The 26,342-nt window shown below is 43.1% G+C and overlaps 2 protein-coding genes, 1 long non-coding RNA gene and 1 other non-coding gene across 4 annotated transcripts in view; all 4 read right to left on the bottom strand.

The window, feature by feature from the left end:
* fgfrl1b (fibroblast growth factor receptor like 1b) overlaps positions 1–11,398 on the bottom strand; it is a 28,832-nt gene extending 17,434 nt beyond the window's left edge. Inside the window, exons 1-2 of the mRNA XM_010899276.3 lie at positions 11,034–11,398; positions 10,771–10,865 (exon numbers count right to left, since the gene is read on the bottom strand). Of these exons, the coding sequence (XP_010897578.2) occupies positions 10,771–10,843 (73 nt within the window). The 5' untranslated portion in view covers positions 10,844–10,865; positions 11,034–11,398. The remainder of the gene's footprint in view (positions 1–10,770; positions 10,866–11,033) is intronic.
* A 1,190-nt stretch (positions 11,399–12,588) lies between these two features.
* Positions 12,589–15,904, bottom strand: LOC105027266. Its single transcript, XR_829274.3, has 12 exons — positions 15,786–15,904; positions 15,283–15,347; positions 14,904–14,940; positions 14,686–14,732; positions 14,434–14,487; positions 14,181–14,222; positions 13,954–14,011; positions 13,743–13,768; positions 13,514–13,569; positions 13,288–13,326; positions 13,071–13,119; positions 12,589–12,819 (listed from the first exon to the last, which is right to left on the bottom strand). It is a non-coding gene; the product is annotated as an uncharacterized LOC105027266 (long non-coding RNA).
* LOC114839171 lies at positions 15,011–15,211 on the bottom strand. The gene has a single exon (XR_003781791.2). It is a non-coding gene; the product is annotated as a small nucleolar RNA SNORA74 (small nucleolar RNA).
* Positions 15,905–16,453: 549 nt separating the features above from the next.
* Positions 16,454–25,243, bottom strand: hspa9 (heat shock protein 9). The gene is made up of 17 exons (XM_010899299.4): positions 24,914–25,243; positions 23,839–23,897; positions 23,642–23,729; positions 23,266–23,447; positions 23,037–23,161; positions 22,839–22,912; positions 22,485–22,591; positions 22,207–22,369; positions 22,003–22,095; positions 21,189–21,398; positions 20,842–21,069; positions 20,523–20,627; positions 20,302–20,419; positions 19,970–20,064; positions 17,932–18,024; positions 17,676–17,816; positions 16,454–17,511 (listed from the first exon to the last, which is right to left on the bottom strand). The coding sequence occupies exons 1-17, from the start codon at positions 24,992–24,994 to the stop codon at positions 17,425–17,427; spliced, it is 2,049 nt and encodes a 682-aa protein (XP_010897601.1). The 5' UTR covers positions 24,995–25,243; the 3' UTR covers positions 16,454–17,424.
* Between the last annotated feature and the right edge of the window lie 1,099 nt (positions 25,244–26,342).

The raw sequence follows: 26,342 nt of genomic DNA, 5'->3' as shown, positions 1-26,342 counted from the left end.
CCACAGCAATTCACATACATTGTTTATTGCATCCATTTAGTGTGAATAGTACTAGTAAGACAATATTTGGTGGATGGTGGGCGTGTTGATGGACCAACTGAAAGCAGGGGATGATTATGTGGCTGTGAGGATATGAGAGATGGATTTTACATTTTGCCAAGACACAAGGGTTAACAACCAGACTCTTACAATGAGTGCCACAGAATCTTCAGTGACCACAAAAGGTCAGGACGCCTATGTAACATCCCATCCATAAGACAAAACCCTACACACGGCAATGTCCCATTCATTGTCCTGGGGGACATGTTTTGACCAGAGAGACGAATGCCCCCTACTGGCCCTCCAACACAACATTCAGGAAAAGACCAGTAGTGACCCTTCTTTGCTTCAGAGGCAGCCAGCAGTGAGATACAGGGGGCTATGCTGCACAAACACACACACACACGTGCACACACGTGCACACACACGCACACACACGCACACACAGTGACAGATGTGTAGAAACATTGATCTGAAATGAATGTCAGACGTCTTATGTTTCTTCTTTCCTCAAGTGTCTTGTTGAAAGTCTTCCCCATGAAGTGTCTTTTATTTATGTTTAGGGCCACAGGCATAGCTGGGTGCTGGCTGATGAGCTGAGGACATTCGTTCCATCAGCAGATGGGATTTTGCATAACAGACACCCTGACTGACAGACCTCCCAGTAATATGACCTACAGCAAATGAAATAAAATCAAACAACATTCCTTCTCCGACCACTAGGAATGCAGGCCTACCCATCCTATTAAGCTATTACTGCCCATCTCCCGAAAACATCCAAAACACTACAATTTCTAAGACTACGTGAAACAACTCCGAAGCACAGACTCCGCTTACATCTAACTCATTGAGGTACTTCCTCACTTCTGAGTCGTGTGGTTGAACCACCTGGGCATCTTGTGATGAATGCACTAATTGTCACTCCAGATGACAGCGTCTGCTAAATGCCTCAAATGTAATCCGGTGCAGTGGTGAACCTGTTACGGGTCTGGTGGTCAGACAGATATTGAGAATGAATCCATCCACAACAGCTGGAACCATCCAGGAGATTTAATCTGCGTTGGAAGGAGGTCCCCAGTTGCTAGCCAGGGATCCCCTCAAGCCCCACTGCGCTGTTCCCTGGTGGCCCACTCTGTTCAAGACATATTGATAGCGGGTTTTATTTCAGGGAGGATTTATGAGGGAGGGATGCTTCCCCTGCACCACAGCCTCCAAGTACCTTTGAAGACCAGGCGGCCTCACCAGATTTAGGAGCAACAGCGCTGGGCTGGTGTCGCACAGAGAGCTTCAAAAACGGACCTCCACAGCGCTCTGCCTGGATAAATGATTAGGGCAAACGATGCTGCAGGGCTTTGCAATAAGTGGTGTGGATCGAGAAAAACGTGGGGGGGGGGGTGGGGGGGGGGCAGAGAATAAAAGACGATTGGAAGGGACACCTGAACTTCAGAATGCAACAAGGGAGAGAAGTGCAGTTGTATGAAACAATTCATCAAAAAAGACCATGTTAAACAAGTCTTTGTGACAGTTACAGCTGGAGTCAGAACACTGACATGGCTGATTCATGTAAACGCTCAACAGCAACACAGTGAAAAGCCCCAGTGCTGCTGATGTCATCAGGCAGAAGATAGCCAGCCCGTAAACACAGTGCTGCCAAGACCCTCTCCATCATTGGTTTGATCTCTTTCCACTATCTGAATAACAGAGCGACTCTGCTTATCTGTGCCCCCATATCCTGGCACGGGGGTGGGGGAGGGGGGGGTGTATGGTAATGTCAATGTTTGCCCTCACTGACAGGCCTGTTAGACCAAACAAAGCCAGTTCTCCATCATGTGTGGAATTCGGGCTCCTTATCAGCGGTGAGGCGTTCCGCTCTGGGCCTGGTGTGTCCAGCCACGGTGAGGTATGGGGTTGGGAGTGACGGGAGGCAAGAGGAGGGCTGGTCAACCGAGTTAGGCAAACAACCCCCCCCTGTTTACCTCTGGTTCACCCCGGCGTCCCCTCGCTCCCGCCCAGTCACCCCTCACTAGCACTGACCCGCTCTCCTCCGGTGTAAAGGCTGTGGCAGTGAGGTCCATCCTCCTCTTAGCACAGGGCTTAAGTCTTCTCCACTGATCATCCTCTCCACTGTCTGACAGCACCATCCACTGTGAGAAGGGGTCACTTCATTTAACGCAGAAATGGCAACTGCGTGTGGGGGATTTTGCGATTGGCTGGACTTGAGCCGGGTGTTACAGCCAGAGTGTTACCATAACACTTTTTAATTGGTTCCCCGTCCATTTGTCCAACTCATCCTGCTACAGCCACCCATCCCCTCAGACAGACAGACAGACACCGTAACCAGGAACCTTGGTAGAACATTACACCACCTTTACAGGGAACCACATTGAAACCTACTAATACAAACAATATGCATTCTGACGGGGAATGCTGAGTGTCTACCTCTTTTACTTGTTTAATTTTGTTGCTCCAGCATGTTGTTGGAGCAAAGCCTATGCCTGCTTTGACTCCATTGCGGCAGAAGCTGGCGAGGGCACAAGGCCTGATCTGTTCCGTCTGACCCCAGTGGCCATGTGGAGAGGTGGGTGCTTGGTTGGAGCGAGAATCAGGGCTACAACGTAGCCACCTGTGAGCCACATTCCGCTACCACTGCATTGGCGCTAACATACGTTCCCTGGACCAGATGTAATTTCATATCTCATTTTATTGCGGTTGGAAGAGGGAGTCGGAAGTGGGAGTCACAAAAGGAGGTGGGGGGTACACACACTGAATCGCAGAGGCTCAGGTTCCAAGTTGATTCCCGTCGGACTTTGGCGGATAAGAAGGGAACCTGTCCCAGATACTGGCCTGCAGTCCCCCAGTGTTGTACAGACCCCCATGTGTCTGCTCACAGCCCGGGTGGACCACCAGCAGTCAGACCACAGGGAAGGGAACGGTGGGCCAAATCTGCCCTCATAAACACAGCCACAGCTCCACAGGGATTCTGGGTAATTTTGTAGGACGTCGGCCCCATCACAAGTAATGAGCACCTGCTTATTAAGCACAACCCTTTGTGTCAACAGTCCACACTGACAGACAGCAAATATCTCACGCAAGGCTGCTTATCCTGGTTTGGCTCGTGCTCTACACGCTATGTAATGTTTACCTGTTTGGCCGTGTTTTACCCCTCTCAGACCCAGCTAGCTACCGCTGCCAGTCTGTCTGTCACTGTTGGATTGCGTGCCAGAGCAGAGCTGACTGGGATAGCAGGGTAGGGCTGCTTGCATAACAATCATCCAGACAAGATTGTGCAGCACCGGCCCAGGAGGACCAGGGAGGACGAGGGAGGACAATGAAAGATTAGGGAGAATGAGGGAGGACAAGAGGGGACCATAAAAGACAATAGAGGACCAGGGTGGACCAGGAATGACCAGAGAGGACCAATGAGAATGAGGGAGAACCATGAAGAACAAGGGAAGACCAGGGAGAACCATGAAGGACCAGAGAGGACCAGTGTGGATGAGGGAGGACCATAAAGGACCAGAGAGGAACAGGGAGAATGATGGAGGACCATGAAGGACCAAGGAGGACCAGGGAACATTAGGGAGGACCAGGGAGCACAAGAAAGGACCAGGGTTGAACCATGAAGGAAAAGAGAGGACCAGAAAGGACCAGGGAAAAACCGTGAAGGACCAGGGAAAACCAGGAAGGACCATGGGGGACCAGGCTAGGCAGGCAGTCATGAAGATCAGTGGCTCACCTTCACCATCACCCTGGCCTTACACAAACCTTCTGCGGCTGGCAGCTAACAGTGTGACAGGGTGGACACTCCCCATATTGCTTTCATCAGGGAACACTAGGTATGGGCCCTTATTAGTAGCAGACTGGAGAAAGTTGGGGAGCATGTTTCTGGGCTGCTTAGTTTCAGAACATTGTGTGACCTATGGCGCTGAACCAGGTCCAGGCAGAAGTGGGCTTTAGCTGCCATTGAAGGGATAAAACAGCAGCAGAGCGAGGGATGAAAGCCATTAAGGAGGCCCTTCCGTTGAGCCACAGGTTCTAAATGCATGGAATGTCGGTGTTCTGAGAAAACCACAGGATTCTAAAGAGCAGCCCTCCAACGCCCTGAGTCAATGGGACAAACGCACGGAATGGGCCTATTCACGGCTTCTTGTCTGTCACAATTTAAAAGTGGAGCTGTGAGGAGTGCTGCTGGTTGGTAGGCTTCTGTAATCCTCCTGGTTAAAGGCTGTGTAATCCCAACGTTTTACCGCGGGACAAAAAGATTGCCACAAAGCAAGCTTCACGAGGAGGGGCCCCACAACAAGAACAAATTGCTTGGAACGAACACTCGGCCTGGTCTTGCAAGAGTGCACTGCTCCGACAAGCTAAGTCCATGGGAATGGGGAGAACAATGAAGGGAGGGATGACAGCGGCTTTCCAATCTCTCATTCACTCCAAGATGCCCTTTCCCACCTGTGCAAACACTGCCGCTTCATGCTCAGATAGGTAAAGAACACACAGAGGCAGGGCGCACTCAGGACGACACCTTGATGACCTCCAGTGTCTTTGTCCAACCCAGGATGAGGAGTAGTTTAATGCCTGCCGCTCGCCTTCATTGTATTTTAATGTCTCATCTATAAACACCGACAGTTTTCAAACTGCTGTGCTCAGCAATACGTTTCAAACTAAATGCAGCTCATTACCTGCCAAGTTAATGTTCTGTTGATGTCACGCAAAAAGCAACAGACTTGTTTACAGTGTGCAGGTTTCCACGGAGTTAGAGATAGTTTTGAGTTGTGGAGCCAGACATTAACTAGTTGGTGCTCTACATTGAGATCTGTCACTATGAATATCATGTTAAAATCTAATAATAATACTTTTTCCTAATGAAAACATGTTGGTTAACAAGGAATACCTTTAAGGAGCCAGAGAACACACACACATGGTCAGATCTATCAGCCAAGCTGTCCATTTCCAGGCCAAAAAAGAAGAAGAAGACAATTAAAAAACAGCCGCAGAGCAAGGTGGGCTTGTGGTAACTTTGAATGTGAGAGTGTGGATGCGAAGTAACTGTATAAAACCTGACATATTGTCATCTGGGTGGACCAACAGGCCTGAATAAGCCCACAGAAATGTGTCTACATGATGGGACTGGAGCTCAGCTCTGTGAGTAACAAGAGCAGCAGTGGTAGGAGGGCCAGCTCTGGTTACAGATCTCGTTTGTGTCTTCAGGCACTGTCAGATCCTCAATGTGAAGCCTGGATGGGCACCTGATACTGTTTAACTGTGCACACATTCAAAGCAGAACCCTGCACAGAATCAAAACATCCAGCTGGTAGATGTACTAGCAAACAGCACTCAGGTGGACCAGGCAAGAGATGAATATGAATGAGAGGGTAGAGAGCTTTAGGTTTCTCTGTCTCTACATCACCAGTAAACATGGTGCACACCCAGACAGTCGTCAGGAATAGCATACTAGCGCCTCTGAAAAGATGATGCACAGGCCCTCAGATCCTCAAGAAGTTCTATACCTGCACAACTGAGAGCATCTTAATGGTATCACCAGGTTTTTCAGAGTGTGGTGCAAACACACAATAGAAGGCCCTGCTCCCTGACATCCAAGACCTCTACACCAGGCCATGAACATGACCAAAGATTCCAAGGACTCCAGTTACAGACTATTCTGTAATCCACTGCCTCATGTCTGTAATTGACAGGACTCCCCACAGCTTCTACCCTCAACCCATAACACTCCCAAATTAACAAGACAGTCAACCTTAAGGGGTGGCAAGTACCCTGGCAGTTTGAGCGTCTGACCAGTAACTGAAAGGTTGCTAGATTGAATCCCCAAACTAGCGTGGTGAAAAATGGGTCGTTCTCTCCCTGAGCAAGGCAGCAAACCCTGATTGCTCCCAGGTTGTTTCTGCAAAACAGAATGTGTTGTCTGTGAACATACCTGGCGAAACAATGCATGTGACAAATAGAATTCGATGTACATGATTTATTGAGAATATTCAGCTAATTTACATACTGTTGTGGACTCGGAACAGATAGTATTGCAGTAATAATTTAGCATACAGCTGTCTTTATACTGTACCTAAAACAAATGCCTGAAGTGTACATTTCTAAACAAGTTGTAACCAGGAAACTTAAAGAAGCCCAAGTCCAGGGCTGCTATATCTTCAACCCTCTTGACAAGTGGATTTGTGTCAGACTGAGCTAGAGTCAATCACAGTTTGAGGTGGCCTGCCCAATCTCCAGTCAAGTCCCCATGGCTCCAGAAGAGCCAGTGTGTAATCACCAGCCAGGCTGTGATAACCTGGGGGTCTGTAGTACCACATTATCCAACATTATCTGCCTAATGAACTGGAGGAGTAGGACACCTGCTAAGAGAGACCCACAGCAAAGATAAGGAGCTCTGGTTAGTACCACCACAGCACCAAAGGACCTGACATGAATAAGCAGTAGACTACTGCTTACTACAGCATTGACAGGATAGATGCCCAGAACTGGAAATAAACAGCCACAAGCCATCAGCGGAATGCAATGATTTTCAATGTATTAAGTCGTTACAATGATGTTTAAAGACACAGAGTGACCAGAAGGTTTTGCTCTGCTGGGGGTGGTCTCTGGTAAGAGAGGCCGTGACACGAACACTCCTTCACCGTGTAGCATGCAGCATGTTGCTATGTCTCATTTAACACCAAATAGACTCCTCAGAACAGTTTTCAGATTGAGAGGCTGAAGCGCAAAGCGGTTCTTTGATGTATGTCCAAGAAAAAAGGAAAAAGTAGAAACATGTGGCTGTCGCTGTGTCTGCAATATAAACACTGTTTCTTCAGGGAGATCTGCACTGCCAAGTGGAAGTACATAAATCAAACGACTTCCTATTTATTAGCTTTGGGTATGGATGGTCTGCTTGACTTGTTCCTTCAAATCAGCTCAGAGCCAGTAATCTCCAACCCCATCTGAGCATATCCGTCCGGTAGACGACTGGCGGGTCCTGCGATAGCCTGGCACACGGCCATAGACACTAGGTGAGGGAGCGGGTGAGCTCCCAAGGCACTGGGCCGGGTTGGACTGGCTAGCTACAGCTTCAGGCCCTGAGGGAGGTTCACTCACAATCAACATAGTACACTTCTCTCCGGTCCAGATGTCAAAAAGAGGCACAGAGCAGAGGAGCAGAAACATTCCACGAACTGGCAGTGTTCACATTTTATCTTCAGCAGGCTTATCTGTGTCCCGCCCCAGAGATGTGCCCGACTCCTCCTGTCTATTCAGCTTTCAATAGAGTATTCACACCCAGAACACGGAACAATTAACTCCCATAAACCGACGTGATGATACTCTGAACGCTGCATGATAAGCTATGTCACATGCATGCAAGAGTAAGCCCTTTTCGAAAACACCAGACGTATTGTCTTGAAGTATTCCTTTTATGTATCTATAAACAGCCAGGTCAACACTCCAACTCTCAGACATATCTACAAATGCTGCACTTGTATTGAGGGTGTGCGTCAAGGATGACAATGTGCTATATTGTTCGGTGTGGGTAATGAATCATATTGCCATGCTGCCTCAGCATTCCAAATGTACTTTCGGTGGTCATGGAAAATGTGTGGAAGATAAAGCAGCACATACTGTCTTTAGGAAAGTGGTAGAGTAACTATAAGTGAGTATAAGTGCATAAGTGTCTATATTTATAATTTATTATAAGTATCTACATTTATAATTAACTATTAACTAAGTATCTACAGTTGTGGCTATTCTACAAATAACTCACATTGTCTCTAAAACTCACCAAATTATTGTCTCTAAAACTCTTTGACACTAACCAAATACTTTTGTCTCCACAATTCTTAATTTCACGATTAATATTACAGAACATTTGTTTTTGATTCAGAACCTAATATATCCTTTTAAATCAGAAAATGAAAAGAAATGGCATTGGCCAACATATTGTCACCCTAGGTTGACATTTTTGGTAGCAAAGCCTTTGGCTAACACAACTGCAATCAAGCACTTCCGATAGCCATCAGGCATGGCAGTCTGGCCCATTCTTCTTGTGCAAACTGACCCAGCTTTCTGACACTGGGTTAAACATTGCTGTCCAAAAGGCCTTGGTATTCTCCTGGGTTTATGATGTCATGCACACATTCAAGGCTCCCAGTACCAGAGGCAGTAAAGAAACCCCAACACATCCCTGAACCTCCTCCATGTTTGACTGTGGGGAAGGTAGTATTTTCTTTGAAGGCTTCATTTTGTTTTCTGTAAACATAGAGATGTTGTGCTTTACCAAAAAGCTCTAATTTGGTCTCATCTGTCCACAGGAAATTGTGGCATGTTCAGGTGTGTTTTGGCAAATTGCAGTCTGGCTTTCTTATGTCTCTCTCCTTTGTGGGTTATTCCTGGGTCCTATAAAACCCTCTTTCGTGGAGTTGGTGACAGATGGTATGCCTTAAAACTGGTTTGGTAGATGGGTGGTAGATGATTGAGGGGTGTTCTCACCATTCAAACAAACCTTTGCCATGACCTTCCATTAAGTTCTTCTCTTGCAGCCAGTCCATGGAGGTTGGCTACAGTGGCATGGGCCTTGAACTTCTTAATAACATTATAGCAATGGAAACAGGGACCCCAAGGACCCTGGAGATGGACGGGTTGCCTTGAGATGGTCCATGCTTGGCTAAAATCTTGTGACCTACTCAGACAATTCTATGGTTTTCTTTCTTTTCTCAGTGGAAGCTCATTGCGATAAACAAAGACACAAAACAGGAGAGTCCTTTACTACATTCAAAGTTGTTGAATGATTGATTTTAGGACAGCAGGCACTTACAACTCACCACAGGTGAGTAAAATTCCAAAGTAAAGGAGAATCACCTGCTTGAAATTGAATTGTTTCTACCTACATCTTCAAGGTGGCAATAATATTGTCAGGGCCATTTTGGGATTTTTATTTGAATAAGCTCAATTAATTATTCAGATTTTCTTTGTTGAACTGCAAAACAAAGAAGCACATGTGTGGATATCAAACAATAGTTGAATTTCAACTGTTTTCTACAGAAAAGTATGCATTATTTCAATAATATGCAAGGGTGCCAATACTTCTGGCCAAGACTATATGAACCTGAGAAAAACACAAGGCTGCATCCCCCATCTGAATCACAACTGATGCTTTACAATTCACCCTGTCCAGGCCCAGACCTCCCGCATAGTACCTCTCTGTATACTGGCAGAAAGACACACGTTTCAAAACGTCCTGGGCTCTGACATGACATTCCTAGGATGACTCAGACAAAGCAGAAAGGAAAAGAGCAATCCAAGGAAAACATTGTGAACGTGCGTGTGTGTGTGTGTATATTTCCTCTTAAAAACCACTACCCTAGCACATGCACGGCACACACACACAGTCTAATTACACACACAGCCAGCCACACAATATGAGAGGATTGTACTGAGAAGATGTGTGACCCAACCAGTAAAATCAAGATCAGATTTGCCCAGTAGTCTTGTTGCGGCCCATCAAAATATCATCAGGTAGCACTAATTGGAGCCAAAACTTAATCCACAACACAAATTGGTTGGAGAATTCCACATTATGTCAACATCTGCATGCCACTTCTACTGAATGACAACATGTCAGATGTCATGACTAAGTGAAATTGTACACACAATAATACATCTTCAAACCATATATAAAACATGCAATGCACAACAATCCACATTTGGTCAATCAATACCCAAACTAACATTCGAAGGGCATTCCAGTAAGACAAAAAACAACCCTATAAACAAAGAATAAACATTCACCTTGTTTTGTGGCTTAATTAATGCAATGCTCAATTTATTGCCTCTTTTGGGACATTTCAGTGCCACTGCCCGTGGGTCTGAAGTCAGCCGGGAAGAGGATCCCAGGGACCAGGCAAACAGCTTTGCTCTGAATACAGCAAGACTTCTTACCCACCATTTATGCAAGCAGCCCAGTAGGTGTCATCAACCCAGCTTTGATTTACGTTAACTGCTTTTTAACTTGGCAGGAGATTCAAACTTTTGCACCTCTATATTTTCCAGTGATTCCAAGAAAAGGCGTGTTTGTTTGCTCGATGACTGCCTGCCTCCGCTGATGCAAACTGGGTTGCTTCAAAAGCCGCATTTATGTGAAGACCCATGGTGTGTGTGTTTTGTCAGTAAACACAGCACAGGGCCACTCTCTCTGGGTGAGCAGTTATTCATTAAACAAATTTACCACTGAGGGGATTTTTTGTTTCTGTTGACCTTACAGCAAATTGTGGGTTTGGAAGCTAAGTAGAGTTCACAGAATTGTTAAATAAATTCCTCTAAATTAAACATGTGATAGAATAGGTCAGTGTAGATGGAGTGGAAACTTTCTTTCACAATATGTGAGAAGGCACATTCTCAAAAATTTCTTTTTTTCCAGAAGAACAATAAATGTTATATTATAAAAAATATACACTGCCAGTCAAAAGTTTGATTGGTAGGCTACTGTATATTTTATATTAAATCAAATATGTTTGAAAACTAAGTGTTGTGACATACATAAAGCGTAAACGATGGTAATATCATCCAGCTGACGGAAAGGTATACCTGGCTATCTCATCCAACTATTACTCAGAAAATCGAATCGGTTTTCAGAAGAATTTCATCTTCAATTAGGACAGATTCCATTTTCCACATTTCATCTAGGTTATTTGGAACAGTGAATACTGACTCAAATAAAAGCAGTTGATCACTAACCTCTAGCTTCACTTGATGACAGCAGGATAAACATCACTGTACACACTGCCAGACATCCATCCTTAGAGAACATTTTCAGCGACTGCCGTGTGAGTCTGTTCCAAAAAAACAAAGGTCAAATAGGAGAAATCACTGACAAACATATTGGCTACGTAAGAGACTTGATTGAGTTGACCCAATTACATTGAAATTACATCTCTACATGTGGCATAATGTAATGGACAGAGTTTGAGTGAAAAGCGCAGATTAGTGGGCATACTCACGTGTCGGGTCTCCTTTGCCAAGTAGTTGCTTCCCACAGAACTTATGTTAATAACACTTTCCAATGTTCACACGTTGATTTTAAAATCGAATGTAATCAAATGTCTTTAATATATAACATGTATAGCGGTATACGACGTTTCGCCCGGGCGGGAAATTGTTGAGTTTAGTTCAGCGTCATATCAACGACATCGCGGCAAAGTAGTATCTGATCAAATTAAGGATGAAGAATATGCGTGTACTCGTGTACTCGTAGAAAATAATAAGTAACTGCCAATTTTACGGGTGCTCTTCCCTCTCCTCATCCCAGGTGTGCTCTTCTGCATCATTTTTGCCTAGAGCATCGAAGTTTTCTGTGGCATTCCATTGGCCAATCGTTTACCGGCTCGGGCTCTACTCCTCAAGATTGCGCTACTGCGAGACACTGCCTGATGCCCCCGGGCGCCCCCCTCGGGTGGCTTCCTACATTACTGTAACATATGTAGGCAATTCTCACTGTCAGTTACATATTAGTTACATACCAAAATGTTGTGATGGAACGGCATCAGTTATTGCACCACAAACTTAATTTGTCTCTGTCCCAAAATACCCCTTAAGTTACATTGTGCATTTCACCAATAACCATACCGTTTATTTTCGCTAATCAATAAAATGTATTTGATAAAGGCCCTTTTTTCCCTACTTCAGCAGCTATCAAAGCACACATACTCAGACGAACACCAAAGAGCAAGCAACAAATTGTCACCCAGTGGTATGGAAACATGCCATAACAAGGACAAAACTAAAGAAAGCCAGTGCCAGACTCAGGGTTAGCTGGTTCTCTTCTGGCTGTGCCTGGTAAAGACAACAGTACATAAACTTTATTTTTATGGGGGGGGGAGCATTACCCCCTCAGTTGCTTTCATGCCCAATCCCATGGGGGGGGGGTGCATTTCCCCCTCAGGTATGCCATCTGTGCCCCCTCAGTTGTTTCCCATTAGACATTGCCGATCATGAGTTCGACCCAGTCTGATTGTCAGCCAATACGTCGTGATCATTAGACAGTTTCAATCACCTTTAAAAGCAAATTTACCTTCCTAAATTTGTTACAGGGGAACAGACACTGGCATGAACTCATGCAGTTCCAAATGAGGGCTTACCAGGGGTCCAGACTGTTCAGCCTTGCACAAAGAACCCCTTAACAGGGTCAAACAGTAGGCATCAGCACCACTCACTTGGCCAAGCCCCAACCACCCTAGGTGCTGCGTATAGCCCGAAGATGACACCTCCCACAGAAGCTTTACGGAGTTAAACCCCTTAACATTAGTGAGCAAAGAACTTCAAACCTCCGTTCTAGTCACTGCTCTGGTGGCATTTACATTTAACCAACACCTTAAGAGTCATGGCTCCACAGTAGTTAGCCTTCTTGAGGATGTGTAGTTATAATCCTGTTCTTTCACAAGTTTCTGCACCCAAGTAACTTTCACCCATTTAAATGTGCAGGACTCAACTGTTTAGAGTTTGGCAGGCAACTGCCTTATAATGAAACCCAGCAGTCAGACATAACAGACAAAAAAGGCACTTTGAATAAACATTTATTTCACTTTACATTTAATTCAAGGGCACAGAGCCCAATAATGCAGCAAATCAACTCAAACACTGACATGCCAGGATCCATATTATTCAATCTTTTCCTTGAGTCTTCTGGAATACATGGCATTAAGGGACAAGAACCCAGCTGGGGTGTGATGAGCAGTAGCGCATCTTAGTAGAGAGCATTTCCAGCAGGATGGAATCTAGAGAACATTCCTGTAAACATCAACAAACAAGACTCAATTAAAAAAAATTACAAGAGGTTTCAGTATAAATGTGACCATATTGCAAACAAGTGTCTCAGGTCTTCTAGTCAGATTGTTGTAGATTGAGACTACGTCAAACTGTGCCAAAGTCCTGTGTTACTCTCCCAAGGAAAAGAGATCACCAAAGAGGAAAAAGCCTCTGTTGTGATTTTGAGTACAGCTTGGGTTAAAATAAAACATGTCAGTGGTCATGCGCATTACCTTTCAATAAATTCCAGACATCAGAACCGGGTAAAGCAGCATCATGCACCTGTGGAAGACAAAACAAATGAGCCATCTAGACACAATACAGTACAAGTCCATCAGGAAATGTAATGCGCTCAGGGTTCCGAAGGTTCTTCACTAGACATTCAGTAGGTGATAAGTAATCATCACTGCACAGCACTTGAGTGTTTCACTATAAATAACATTTCCTCACCGATAGTCCAGCAGCATACCAGAAGATCAGCATGACCTCCTGAAAGTTAGAGACCAAATTAGTACCAATAGTAGACATTAGCAACCATTAAAGCCATTTTAAAGTGTGCTCAGAGGTTAAAAGTCTTCACCAACAGTAAGAAAGCTGGGTTAAAGCTATAAAGCTTTCATCAGCGCACAGGCCGATGTACATGCTAATACAATTAGAAATCACTGAAGTACCTTACCTTGCTTTGACATCCACTGCAGCAAGAGACCAAGTATCACCATTCCATGTAAATTCCTGGAAAAGTGGAGAAAGTTAATGAGCAACATGCGGCCCACATAAAAAGAACCCATAATGACTCAGTAGTGCTCAGGGTTCCGAAGGTTCTTCACTAGACATTCAGTAGGTGATAAGTAATCATCACTGCACAGGACATGTGTAGCTCACAGGGTTAGGCCACCCAAACGCACCTTTAATTAGAGGAGTCAGGATTTTTCTGAAAAGCAAACATTAAACATCAGTTAGTGTAGTATGGACATACTTGACAATAAGTCACTACAAGCTGTGCTCAGATTTTGAAAGTCTTCACCAACAGTAAGAAAGCTGGGTTAAAGCTATCAAGCTCTCATCAGTGCACAGCCCGATCAGCATGAAGCACTTTAGATGTAAGGTGTGCATTACCTGTCAACTTAGGGCATAAAAACCAGAGACTCAACACCCTGATACATGGTCTTCATTTCTGTGGAGGACAAAGGAAACATGAGCCAAACAGACACGAAAAGGTAGCAGTATGCCATTAAAGAGTGGTGCTCAGGGTTCCGAAGATTCTTCACAAAACATTAAGTAGGTGATTAAAAAAACTCATCACAGCACATTTGCCATTTACCTATACAATTCCACGCTCTTACCTTCAAAGATGGTATCACAGCATCATGTAATAAGCATGATTCCTGAAAATCAAAGACACCCTATTAGAAAAACATTTGAATAGGTTTTAGCACTAACCCCCAATAACCTTTAAAAAAATAAAAGGCCAACTTGAGCAGCTGTACAAAGTGTGCTCAGAGTTTAATAGTCTTCACCAACAGTAAGAAAGCTGGGTTAAAGCTTTAAAGCTCTCATCACTGCACAGTAAAATGGTATTGTGATTAACAGCCTCACCTTTGATCTTTCAATTTCAACCAAATGGTAGCGGCCTCACAGCCTCCATTACACCTAAAACAGGAAGAACTTGGTGAGCCATATTTACACATTTAAAAAAAGGTAGACCTAAAGGCATTACACAATGTGCTCAGAGTTAGAACATAATGTCTTCACCAACAGTAAGAAAGCTGGGTTAAAGCTATAAAGCTCTCATCAGTGCACAATGCAAGTTTATAGCATTGAGCTGCAAGTCATCCAAAGCATTCTTACCTTCAACATAACAGCAAATTCTTATTTGGCCAATTAGAGGATGTGTCCTGAAATAACATGGATGGGTTTAGACATTACAGTATGAAAATACATTAAGATGTAATAACAGGAAGGGGTGCTCAGTGTTTTCTGAATGTTCTTCACCATACAATAAGAATGATGTGTTAAATAATCATCATGGCACTGAACATATTCCCCACAAAAGAAAGAAACATTACCTTTAGACGCCGTCATTCACTTTATCAGCAGGCCTTCCTGAAATGAATGGGATTTAGGTCAACAACTAGTTACAAGTAAATACATAAGAAAAGGCATTTTAATTAAATCTGTATGTCCTTAGACTATGGCGGTGAACACAGTGTGAACACAGCCAACTCTCAGAAGGGCAAAGCTCTGCTAAAGCGAAGTATCAACAGCCACTAAAACAGTGTCTGCTGGACCAGGCCACATGAGCAGAGCGTTCCTCTCCCAGCAGTGTAACACTAGCTCAGGCACGGGCGGGCCTGTACAGCTGACTACCGCTGGGTTTATAAAAAATAAAATGAAAAACAAAATAAACTGTAGTCATTCAAATCAAACTTGGTACTTTAGACTTACATCGAAAGGGATTTCCCCCCGCTTGCAGTCCTCCCATGTCTGGTCGACAAACATGGTTGCAAAATCTATGGAGGAAAGTAAGCATGAGTTAAATTGCATTAAACTTGTTGTATACCGGTTAGCCAAATTTGCTAACCAGGCCGAGGTGTTTTTTAAAAGTACCTCGTGTCATAGCGGCCTTGCACGTGTCACTAACAGGCCTGTTAACGAACATCGCAGACAAGCCTCTACCAAGCAGTACATTGAAAGTAGCGCAAAATAGACGATCAAATAATGTGAACAAGCTACTGTGATTTTAATTTCAAGACCCTCAATCTGTTAGCATTTAGATAATACGGTACTACTAGCAATCTAGAGCATGGATAGAAAATTTAAAAAAAATCTACGTGAAGCTGAAGTTCCAATCGATCTAGTTAATAGTCATTCCAACCTACCTAAACCGCGAGTCCCACATGGTTTTAACACACACATACACCATTAGTGCTTTTAATGCCAGCGCTTACCATAGACGAAAACCCAACACGTCACTACTCCTCTTCCCATTTCTTGTAAGAGAGCGATATTTGGGCACTTGGACATTTATAGTCCTCCCCCGACCACAGAACACTGTTCCGCTGTGAATTGTGGGATAGGTCTATACCTCCAAGAAATGTAGGCAACCGACCACGTGCGGCAATGTGACACTGCCAGTGACTGCGTATGTTGAACCACTCCCAAAAGCGCCTCTAAGCCCTACCTCTTGTTCTAACACCATGCGTAAAACTAACGTCTGATTTTTATTCGCAATCATAAACATTTAGAGTCAACTAACATTCCATGGGCAATTTGGAACTGCTTCAATTTCTTTGATCGTTACATTATGCACTGACGAAAATAAAAGTTATTGTACCCCATCATAACCGCAAAAAACGGTTTATTTTATTTCGATGTATGGGCCTACAACTTAAATATTACAAAACATGGTAAAACATTAATTTGGCTATAATGTCCAGTCCTTGAGTTCTTACCTCCTCTTGAAACAATGGTGAGATTTTTCCAACCACATCCCTCTGCTTTTAACAGAAGCATGAGTACATATGGTTTTGGACACCAATTCCCAATTTAACTACGGTTTTATATGCAAAGCTTCAATGTACGTCCATGGAACCATTTATTTTCCCAAGCACAAAACCACTGTTGAAAGTAATTTTATTAGAAAAGACAGCAACTGCAGTTTAGACCACACATTTTCAATGAAATATATCCCTCAGCCAACCCCGTTTCACATGAATCCACTGCACACTGGTCTTCTCTCTGCACAGACAACTGTTGCCAACTTAATCTGTCAATTGGCTGCAGCACACACGTCATACTACAGTGATGGGATATCATTTCTGTGGGAATGACTGACATTCTTACCAAAGTGAGGAGAGTTACAAATGTGCACCCCCATCCTCTTACACCCGTCGGGACATTCCACATTACCCATGCAGAAACAAATGGTTTGTACAAATGTAGCTACTGTATATTTCTTTCCCTATTGTATGCAAGGTAATGTCTAGCCAGATGTTCATCCTCAGGTCCGCATCATGAAGATGTTAGGGAGAATGGGCCAACTTATGTTCCTCTGTACTGAATGGAAATCCAGCTATTAAAGATCAAAATGTCTAAGAACAGAAATAAAACCCAGTAGTTGAATTTGTCACATTATACATATAACCACATGGTATGCGGTTTTGCTCATCACTAAACATATGCAAACTTTTTTCGTAAAACAGATAGGCCTGATGAACAGAAAAAGTATGAAGCTAGAGAACAGCCCAACTCCTATTGCCGGACCACTGGAGTCCAATCACTTGAACAGACAGAAACAGAGCTATTGAAACCAAAATGGCATCATGGCAGGACTGGACAAACAAATGCTATGTAATTCACTACCTCACAACAGATGCACACAAATGTTTTTAAAACAGACAATATATATTGTTTTTAACAATTAAATTACAATGGGGTGGAGGAACATACCATATCATTTTACTGTATATTTTTACTGCAAAAAACAGTATGTGAGAATGACTTGAACGCAGCAGCCATCACTCAGGACGACTCATGCCCTCCCAAGCCTATCAGTCCATGTCTCTATGACAACCAAGTGCAAAGGTTTTACTGCTGTCCTTCCTTCTTTTCTCCAGCTCCACCTTCAGACGATGATCCAGAACTGCTACTGCCACCTTCCCTCTCTGATGCCATCTGAGAAGAAACGGTCAACCACTCAGGTTAAACTTAGCCATTCTCAAAGAATACTGGGCTCCTGGTTTTACTAGCCACAGTTAAGCAGCCCATACAGACCGGATTAATATTCAAATACAATGCAAATGAAAAAAAGTTAGACAATGCTATGGTGAAGTAATTACCTTCTTGTAAGCCATTTCGAATAGTTTGAGTGACGCCTGCTGTAGAGTATTTGCAGCCTGTTTGATGTTCTCACCAGTTTCTTCATCCTTCCGTGACAGCAAGTCTTTCACTTTGGCAATCTCTTCCTTCAGTTTGTTGCACTGAAAGATGGAAAGAAATACTAGGACTCAAGAATTGCCAGATGTTGTTCAGTCATTGTTGATTTTCAAAAACCCTTTAAATTTAATGTATTATTTTATTTTCTGACATACGTACCTCATCAGCAGGTAGCTGATCCTTGAACTCCTCCATCTTGGACTCTGTGTCATGGACAATGCCCTCAGCCTGGTTAACAGCCTCAACACGGTCCTGGGCAGAAACAATCAGGGGGACAGCTTTCAGCATTCATTCACATATTAGGGTGTTTTTCCTAGCCACTGTGAATCAACCCTGTGGCTGCCAGCCCTCTGGGGTTTCAGGCTGGGTGTTTGTACAGAAACTTTGTAACAACGGCTAATGTAAAAAGGGCTTTATAAAATGAATTAGATTGATATTTGACATGGTCATTACTCATCCAGAGGGATGTAAATTGGTAGGCCCAACAAATGTAAAAACACAAAAAGCAATCTGTGTGGATTGCCAGAAAATGTGCAGATTTTCAGAATTAGTCACCAACATTTCACCAACAAAACCAGGCCAAGCATCATAACTAGCAGTGCCATCAGCTTTCTGTTGACCCTGCCTCCCATTTCACCTCCTGAAGCATTCCTCTTCACAACACATTTAACTGTTCACTGTATAATAGGCTACTGTGGAACACATCCAAATACCTACCGGTGATTGAAAAAATAAAATTCAGACAACTTCAAGCACAAAGCTTATTTTAAAACACATTATTGAAGTTCAAACGCAAAAATAAGCAAATTTACTTTAAAATGGCAGATTGATACTACCCTGAAAAACATGGTGTAGGGATGCACCGATACCAATTTTTTCAGTCCAGGTACAGCACTTACATTCGGGTATTTGCCGATACTGAGTATGGATACCAAATACTCAAAGCTACACTAGGTATGCTACAAGGTACAAGGTTCTGGCGTTTCCACGATTCTCTCGTCTTTCCACATGGCGAAAAAGTCAGTTATCACCTACATCGATAGTTATTGTGTCAATGTCATTCACAAAAGAAAGAAAAACATATTGTGCCATGAAATAGCTAGTCAGTGTAAAGTTCGTCTTCAGTCTCGCTAGCAATTCCTCAATTCTTAAGAATATTCCAAGAAGTTGATACTAGTAGGCCTATTACTGGCTAATAAGCTATTAAAAAAAAACCATAGTTCATAGATGCTATTTGAGGTGGAAGAAAAGTTCATAAGAAATGTTTGTCAGTTTAACACAATGCTTAATGGTGTCTAGCTAAATATTTACACTTGGCGTGACGTTAATGCGTGACAAAATTATCTAATGTTGAGACGCAATTTTGACAAGTATGTCCCAATACTGGCATTCTAGCTTACTATATACTAAACAGTACATCCTTCACAGTCATCCGCAAAGAACATACCCGTAGTATGTAGTAAGTGATTTGAGATTTAGCCAAGCACTTGTACGCAATTGGGAGCAGCTAGTGACAACGAAGTGCCAATTCCTCCCTTGTCTATTACAGCATACTATAAGAAAACAAAAAGAAGCAAAAAGAATTAGACCAGCTCTCTATAGCTAGCAACCAGGAACCCAAAGCTAAACTTAGTTACTGCTTTTTCTTTTAACAGGTAACAGGCTATCCTAATTTTCATATAAATATTCTGAAGATCGTTATTGGGCATTGGTGTGGAACCGCTTTCTGACCGAGGAGTAATTGCAAAATGTAACTAGAGCAGCTTTAATACGGCAGTATTTTTCCCATAAAAAAATCATATTACCATCAAAATCCCACATTATAAACAACCGACAATGGCTGGTCATCAAGTGCAATAAACTCGGCAAGAGCCTCTGCTCTTAAATTTTTTCTGCCTGCAGGCAGTCTTTGTATATTGTATTTTGCTTCTTCAGTGTTTGCTGCAAAGTTAGCTGTTGTTGCGGTTCTGCGCTGCTAGCATTAGCCTACTCCTTGATTGCTGCACTGTGTTGTTTCTAAAGATCTTTCATCAAATTGCTTGTGTTAAATTAGTTTTTCCTTTCCTCCTCCTGACAATTTAGCAGAGCAGAGCTTGCATTCTGCATTACTTGTGTCTTTGCGGACATCTCAGTCTTCCCGCCCTACCAATCTGATCAGTTGATGTAGCAAATGTTGAAACGGGAATGTGAAACGTACCTTCCGCCTCCTGTCCTCCTCAGCATACTTCTCAGCGTTCTTAACCATGTTCTCAATGTCATCCTTGCTGAGGCCACCAGAGGACTGGATCACAACTGAAAAAGCGAAGGACAATTTCATGACTTCAGGTCAGACGGGAATGGGAGTGACCTTGAAATTGCAAAGTCTGCATCTTCAAAAGCTGTTAGCTTCAGGAAGATCAGTGATTTAAAAAAAAAAAAAAAAAAACCCAGGCTAGCCATATTAGAGATACAGCATGGGGCAAACATACAGGTCCAGAGAAACAGAACCCCCCCCCCCCCCCCCAGGGGCAGATTGATTAAGTATCTTACTCTGCTGTTCGCGGCCTGTGCCCTTGTCCTTGGCAGACACATGCACAATTCCGTTGGCGTCAATGTCAAAGCAGACCTCGATCTGGGGTACTCCTCGGGGGGCAGGAGGAATTCCAATCTACATGAGACATCAGTAAAACAGTGTACGCACACACCAGACACACCAAATACATTACCACAGCTTCTAAACTGAGTTAGTAAGAAACAGCCAGGATACTTACCAAAGTGAACTGTCCCAGGATCTTGTTGTCAGCTGCCATCTCTCGCTCTCCCTGGCATACTTTGATCTCTACCTGGGTTTGACCATCAGCTGCTGTTGAGAACACCTGAGCACAAGGAAGACGATAAATAACAATCAGGAGGTAAGACATTCTTTGTCTTCATATCCATTAACCCTAGTCTTAATACCTTTAGTTCCTCTTTTGCATTAACTAACCATCATGTCGTAACTACCTCACAAAACCAGTTGACACTAGCATGATAAACATTTGAAAGCTTTTCCGATTCAGAGCATACAGCTTGATGTCCACCCCCCCTCACCTGGCTCTTCTTGGTTGGAATGGTGGTATTTCTGTTGATGAGTTTGGTGAACACTCCTCCAAGGGTCTCAATACCAAGGGAAAGGGGGGTGACATCCAGAAGAAGCACATCAGTAACGTCACCAGCCAGCACACCACCCTGGATGGCAGCTCCAATGGCCACCGCCTCATCTGGGTTGACTGACTTGCTGGGGGCCCGTCCAAACAGGTCCTGGACTGTCTGCTGAACCTGCAGGGGAGTCAAGACGGACATCAGAGAGGCAGAGCCCGGGAACATAGAACCGGCAATCCAGTTCATCCTGTGTAGTGCAGTCAGACAGCGCCAATAAGGATGGGATATCTGCTCACCTTGGGCATACGAGACATACCACCGACCAGCAGCACCTCTCCAATGTCCCCCTTGGAGACTTCTGCATCTTGCATGGCCTTCTGGCAGGGGGCCACCGTCCTGCGGATCAGATCAGACACGATGCCCTCAAATTGGGAGCGTGTCAACTTCATGTTCAGGTGCTTGGGGCCAGAGGCATCCATGGTCAGGTAGGGCAGGTTGATGTCGGTCTGAAGGAGAAAAATCTGTGAGTATTTTATATTGTAATGCCAGCTCGGGGGGGGGGGGGGGGGGGGGTCAGATTTCCAGATGTGTGGAATGTCAGAAATAAACAAACCATTCAAACTTTGCTTACTTGTGAGAAATTCACAGCTTAGAAGGCAGGGGCTTAAAGATACATTCTGGGATTTACTGGTCATAAAAAAAAGTGCTAATGTGGAGCCAAAACCGATGCCAGTAAAATTTAATTTATGTTGATATCTGGCCAGTGACATCAAAACCACTGCTTTCAAAACTAGAATTTTCTGGGTAATTGAGATATGATAGACATTTTACTATTATTTACCAACTACTAATAACAAATTAGGCAGCCATATACTTTGTTGTTTGCCCAAGTCCCACACTTAATCTCAAAACTTTCCTTTTCAAATTTTTTTGGAAAAGAAAGAAAAAGGTGCAGTGGTGTCTTAATCTTTCTGTAGCTGTATGCGCAATAGTTTAGAGGTAAGGTTATGGCTAAGCTTCAAGGGACTGCACAATGAGAATTTCAAGACCACGTCTTGTTTACTCTTACTCAGCAGCCTAAAATGATATGTCTGCTTATGTCCCCCTCACCTGCAGGGATGATGACAATTCACATTTGGCTTTCTCAGCAGCCTCCCTGACTCGCTGCAGAGCCATGTTGTCTTTGGTCAGATCAACACCAGACTGAAAAGAGAAACAAAAGATTTGATTGAAAGGGAAGGACCACATGAAATTTGAAGACACGGACAGTCAAATGAAGGCGTCCAACTAATGCTCCTTAGCCCTCTCGCTTACCTCTCTCTTGAACTCCTTTACAATGTGGGTCAGTAGATACTGATCAAAGTCTTCCCCCCCCAGAAAGGTATCTCCGTTGGTGGACTTCACTTCAAACACACCCTTCTGGATCTCCAGGACAGAGATGTCAAAGGTGCCACCCCCCAGGTCATAGACTGCAATGCTGCAAAATTGGGTACAGGAGTGAAAAAGGATAGAAAATACAGTAAGCCGGGATCAAAATGAGGTCAGGGTCAGTGCTCACTCCTCTTGGATGTGTCAGGCAGTTTGTTCATTACATTTTGTCCTGAGTCTTGTCCAGGCCATAGGCCAAAGCGGCAGCGGTTGGCTCATTGATTACCCGCAGCACATTCAGCCCTGCGATCTGACCAGCATCTTTCGTGGCCTGTAAACACAATGACTCATTACGGACACAGCAAAACACCTTAGTAAAGCACAAAAGCCAAACATATTGGAATATGTGTGTCAGTTCTGGCGGTGAGGTGTGGGCAGATCAAAGGAACTTTGACAACAGGTTTGAACCAAAGGTCAAAACAATCTCCATTAATCTTGATTTGATTTTTGTCCCGGGCTTGGCTTAATATGTAGCTTTGAAACAAGCACACATTTCAGGAGGGAAGCGGGGCTCTTACCTGTCTCTGTGAATCATTGAAGTAGGCCGGCACAGTGACAACAGCATTCTTCACTTTGTGGCCCATGTAGTTTTCTGAAACACACAGACCATTTTAGGCAGGCGGCTAGTTTTTTCGTTGTTCCACAAAGGCAAGCACTGATGGAACCAGAGAACTGACATGTTAATTAACACATTGGAAGAAATGAAGGTAGATTACCAGCAGTCTCCTTCATCTTCATCAGCACGAAGGCACCAGCCTGGCTGGGGGAGTAGAGCTTCCCATGCGCCTCGACCCAGGCATCACCATTGGACGCACGGACAATCTTGTATGGCACATTTTTCCTGCAAAGCCACGAAAACAACTATCACACATGAATCTATAACTAAAAACATATGCCTCACAATGGCTAATATGGTCAGAGATTGAAATATAGAAACACACTCACAGGTCCTTTTGAACCTCTGCGTCATCAAAACGACGCCCAATGAGACGCTTAGTGGCATACAGGGTGTTGTTTGGGTTGGTGATTGCCTGTCTTTTGGCTGGCATGCCCACCAGTCTCTCACCATCAGCTGTGAAGGCCACCACAGAAGGGGTCGTCCTGGCTCCCTCTGCATTCTCCAGGACCTGTCATACAACCAATGTTTTAGTAATGTCTAATTGCGGAACTGTGAGAATAAGATTTCCAAGGGCTCTCAGATGGTTCTTAATCACACCGGTCCAATTTCTTTGTTCTCTCTCTCTTTTTTTTTTTTTTACACAATTAAATCACTGATCAAATGACAACATATCAAAGGGGTACAACATCAGCATCAACTGACCTTTGCTTGCTTGCCCTCCATAACTGCAACACAGGAGTTAGTAGTACCCAGGTCAATTCCAATCACTGACCCTTTGATCGCCTCTGATCTATAAGACAAAGAAATAGATGAGTCAGAGAATGCACTTAAATATGAAAAATGTTTTACATGTGAAGCACATTGGCAACACAGACAAAAGACCTGTTAAAAATACTCACGCATAGTTACGTCTAGATATAACTCTGAGAACATCTTGCTGAAGTCCATTCCAGCAAGCCTAAAGAAAGAAATATTGGTTAACTACCACATGTTGGACTGCTTATTTAACCAGTTTGCCAACAACACTAAACAACACTAATACACAATTTGGTAAACTAACAAATTAAAAGGAACTGGTTTATTTTTTGGGAACAAAGCATTGAGAAAAAATGCCTAACTATTAGAATTTGGTATAAAAACAGCAAAAACGTTATATGAATGATAGGGTTGTGGCAATGACATTCGAACATCATGATTCATGCCATGGACATCACACTGAAGGTCATGGATGTTCTCTTCAGGTAAAACAACGACGGAATTATACAATGACTGGCTTGCATAAGACGGTTTGAAAAGATTCTTAGGTGTCTATATCCCCTTAAAACGATTGACACCCACTTGAGTCACTAAAACATTGAAATGACACGAAGTTGTGCAAACATTCATTTCAACTCCAAGCTACACGGCAATAGTCTGCCAGAAGAGACAGGATTCTGATACACTATTGAAATACAGGGATAGCTATAGCCAACTACTCTAGGTGGCTAATAACATACGTTAAAATGTAATACCATTAACATTTATTCCCGGAGCAGAGTTTAATTGGTTATCATTACTATGGTAGCTAACGTACACTATATGTCTATTTCAGATAAAGAACGCAGCTTCATTAAGGAAACATCCTTGCTAACTCAGACTAGCCAAATGGTTAGTTAGCAAGAGCTCGCCTGTAAAGGTTACAGCTGGTTGCGTCATTGCTAGCGTCTATGTAAGTTAAATGGCTAGCTGGTCTTTGTGAACAGGCGGACAGCCTTTAACTATAATAACTAGTAACACAATAGGTTCTCTAAGAACTACGTACCATGCAATGCATATTTTTATCTAACAAGTAAGTCTTTGACTTTTTATCTGACGATGTTAGGTACCGGCAGCTAGCTATCTATGCATTGCTACTTGAGATGGTTATCCTGCTTTGCCCAGTTAGCAAAATCTCGTGAAAACATTTACTAATTGGTCAGTCTTTTGGAGGCTTACCTTCTTTATCAAAGAGGACACGCTTCGCGAGTAGTTCGGTGAGGGGAGAGACCTTGAAGCTGTTCTTGCAACACTCAACATTTTAAAAATTCTGGAAACAAGCTTAGCTATAATTGGCTATAAAATGGAGGCGACAACAGAAGTCGAACCTGTTGTTTTTGTTAGGAATTTAGAGATTGACCAGCTTTCGATATATTATTTCAATTATTAAATTGGAGCAATTTCCACGGATAAAGTTGGACTGTCTTATCCCTGTCAAATCGATGTCAGCAAGACTGCTGTTCAATAACTGCGATCTTCTCGAATTATCCAACACATGGGTCGCTCCATGCAAAATGAAATGGACCCTTTTAGTAGCCTAAATATTGCCGGCCTCAAATTGAATCCTTCTAAAAAGAACTACAACATTGTTCCTGTATTACATTAAATGATGATGGGCTGAATACTTACAAAATAATACAATTTATGTTTAGTTTGAAATATAATCATTTTACACGGTGAATTATTCGAAAAAATAATCATGCACAGACATGGGCATCACGTAGACCATTGGGCTTTTGAAGGTCATGTTGAAAAAGGGGTAAAAATACTCACGTGAGTTACGTTACTGACGCCGGCAAAGATAAGATGCTAAACTGCAAGGGCTGATGAAAAATCACTATATTTTGATTACGTTCATTTTTAAAAGTAGGCCTACGTAGATGTCTAGAAATCTACAGTTTTGTTTTTCTACATTTAATTTGTTTTCATTTTTTGTCTTTTAAGACAAATGTGTGCCACCCTTAACATAGATCCTCTTAATAGAAATAACTGCCCCTTGAGGGCCTTCACAACAGCCATTTAGTCACCAAAGACGTTTGCTAGGCCTGTTTCTTAAAATCAACTTAGGTTTGGTCATGAACATTTTGCATTACGTTTTGTTTTCCCCCTGAGCTCAGAATAAAACAATTGACTCAGGGAGACTCACCTTTCTTTTTTACTTGCAATATCTACAAGTGTTACATTAATACAAATATAACAAAACGTATATCTTATGGAGACTTTTGAGAATAAAAATTACCTGAAAGATCTGAAAGTCAAGGTGCAAACTAATACATTTGATAATCATTGAAAAAGGATTAATATTGAGGATTTTTTTTGCCTGTTCTTTTTACGTAAAAGAAATTCTGAAATTAAGAAATTCTGAAATTAACGGAAATATCACCTGCCTTTATGAAATCTGCTTTGTCTGCTCAAGGGGTTTTGGACTTTGGAAGAAGGATTGTTGATGCAATAATTAATGGATCCCCCATCCTTCTCTTAAAGCTCTTTGGGAAATCTTTAGAATGGTGGTTTTCTTTTGCCTTGGGTGGTCTAGCAGTCTCAGTTGCTGCCTCTAGCGAATGCATAGAGCTGCAGAATAGGTTAAAACCGTTCTCTTTCTCACTGT

Source organism: Esox lucius, chromosome 4 (assembly GCF_011004845.1).
Source record: "Esox lucius isolate fEsoLuc1 chromosome 4, fEsoLuc1.pri, whole genome shotgun sequence".
Classification (NCBI taxonomy): Eukaryota; Metazoa; Chordata; class Actinopteri; order Esociformes; family Esocidae; genus Esox; species Esox lucius.
The sequence above is the reverse complement of the archived record's forward strand: the minus strand, read 5'-3'. Positions and strand labels throughout refer to the sequence as shown.

Excerpts from the sequence above, each read along its gene's own strand:
- hspa9 (XM_010899299.4), bottom strand. The coding sequence starts at position 24,994 with ATGTTGAGTGTTGCAAGAACAGCTTCAAGGTCTCTCCCCTCACCGAAC. Across the intron at positions 23,898-24,913 it reads TGTCCTCTTTGATAAAGAAG|GCTTGCTGGAATGGACTTCA; the intron begins GTAAGCCTCCAA and ends TTCTTTCTTTAG. Across the intron at positions 21,399-22,002 it reads AATTGTCATCATCCCTGCAG|ACCGACATCAACCTGCCCTA; the intron begins GTGAGGGGGACA and ends TTTCTCCTTCAG.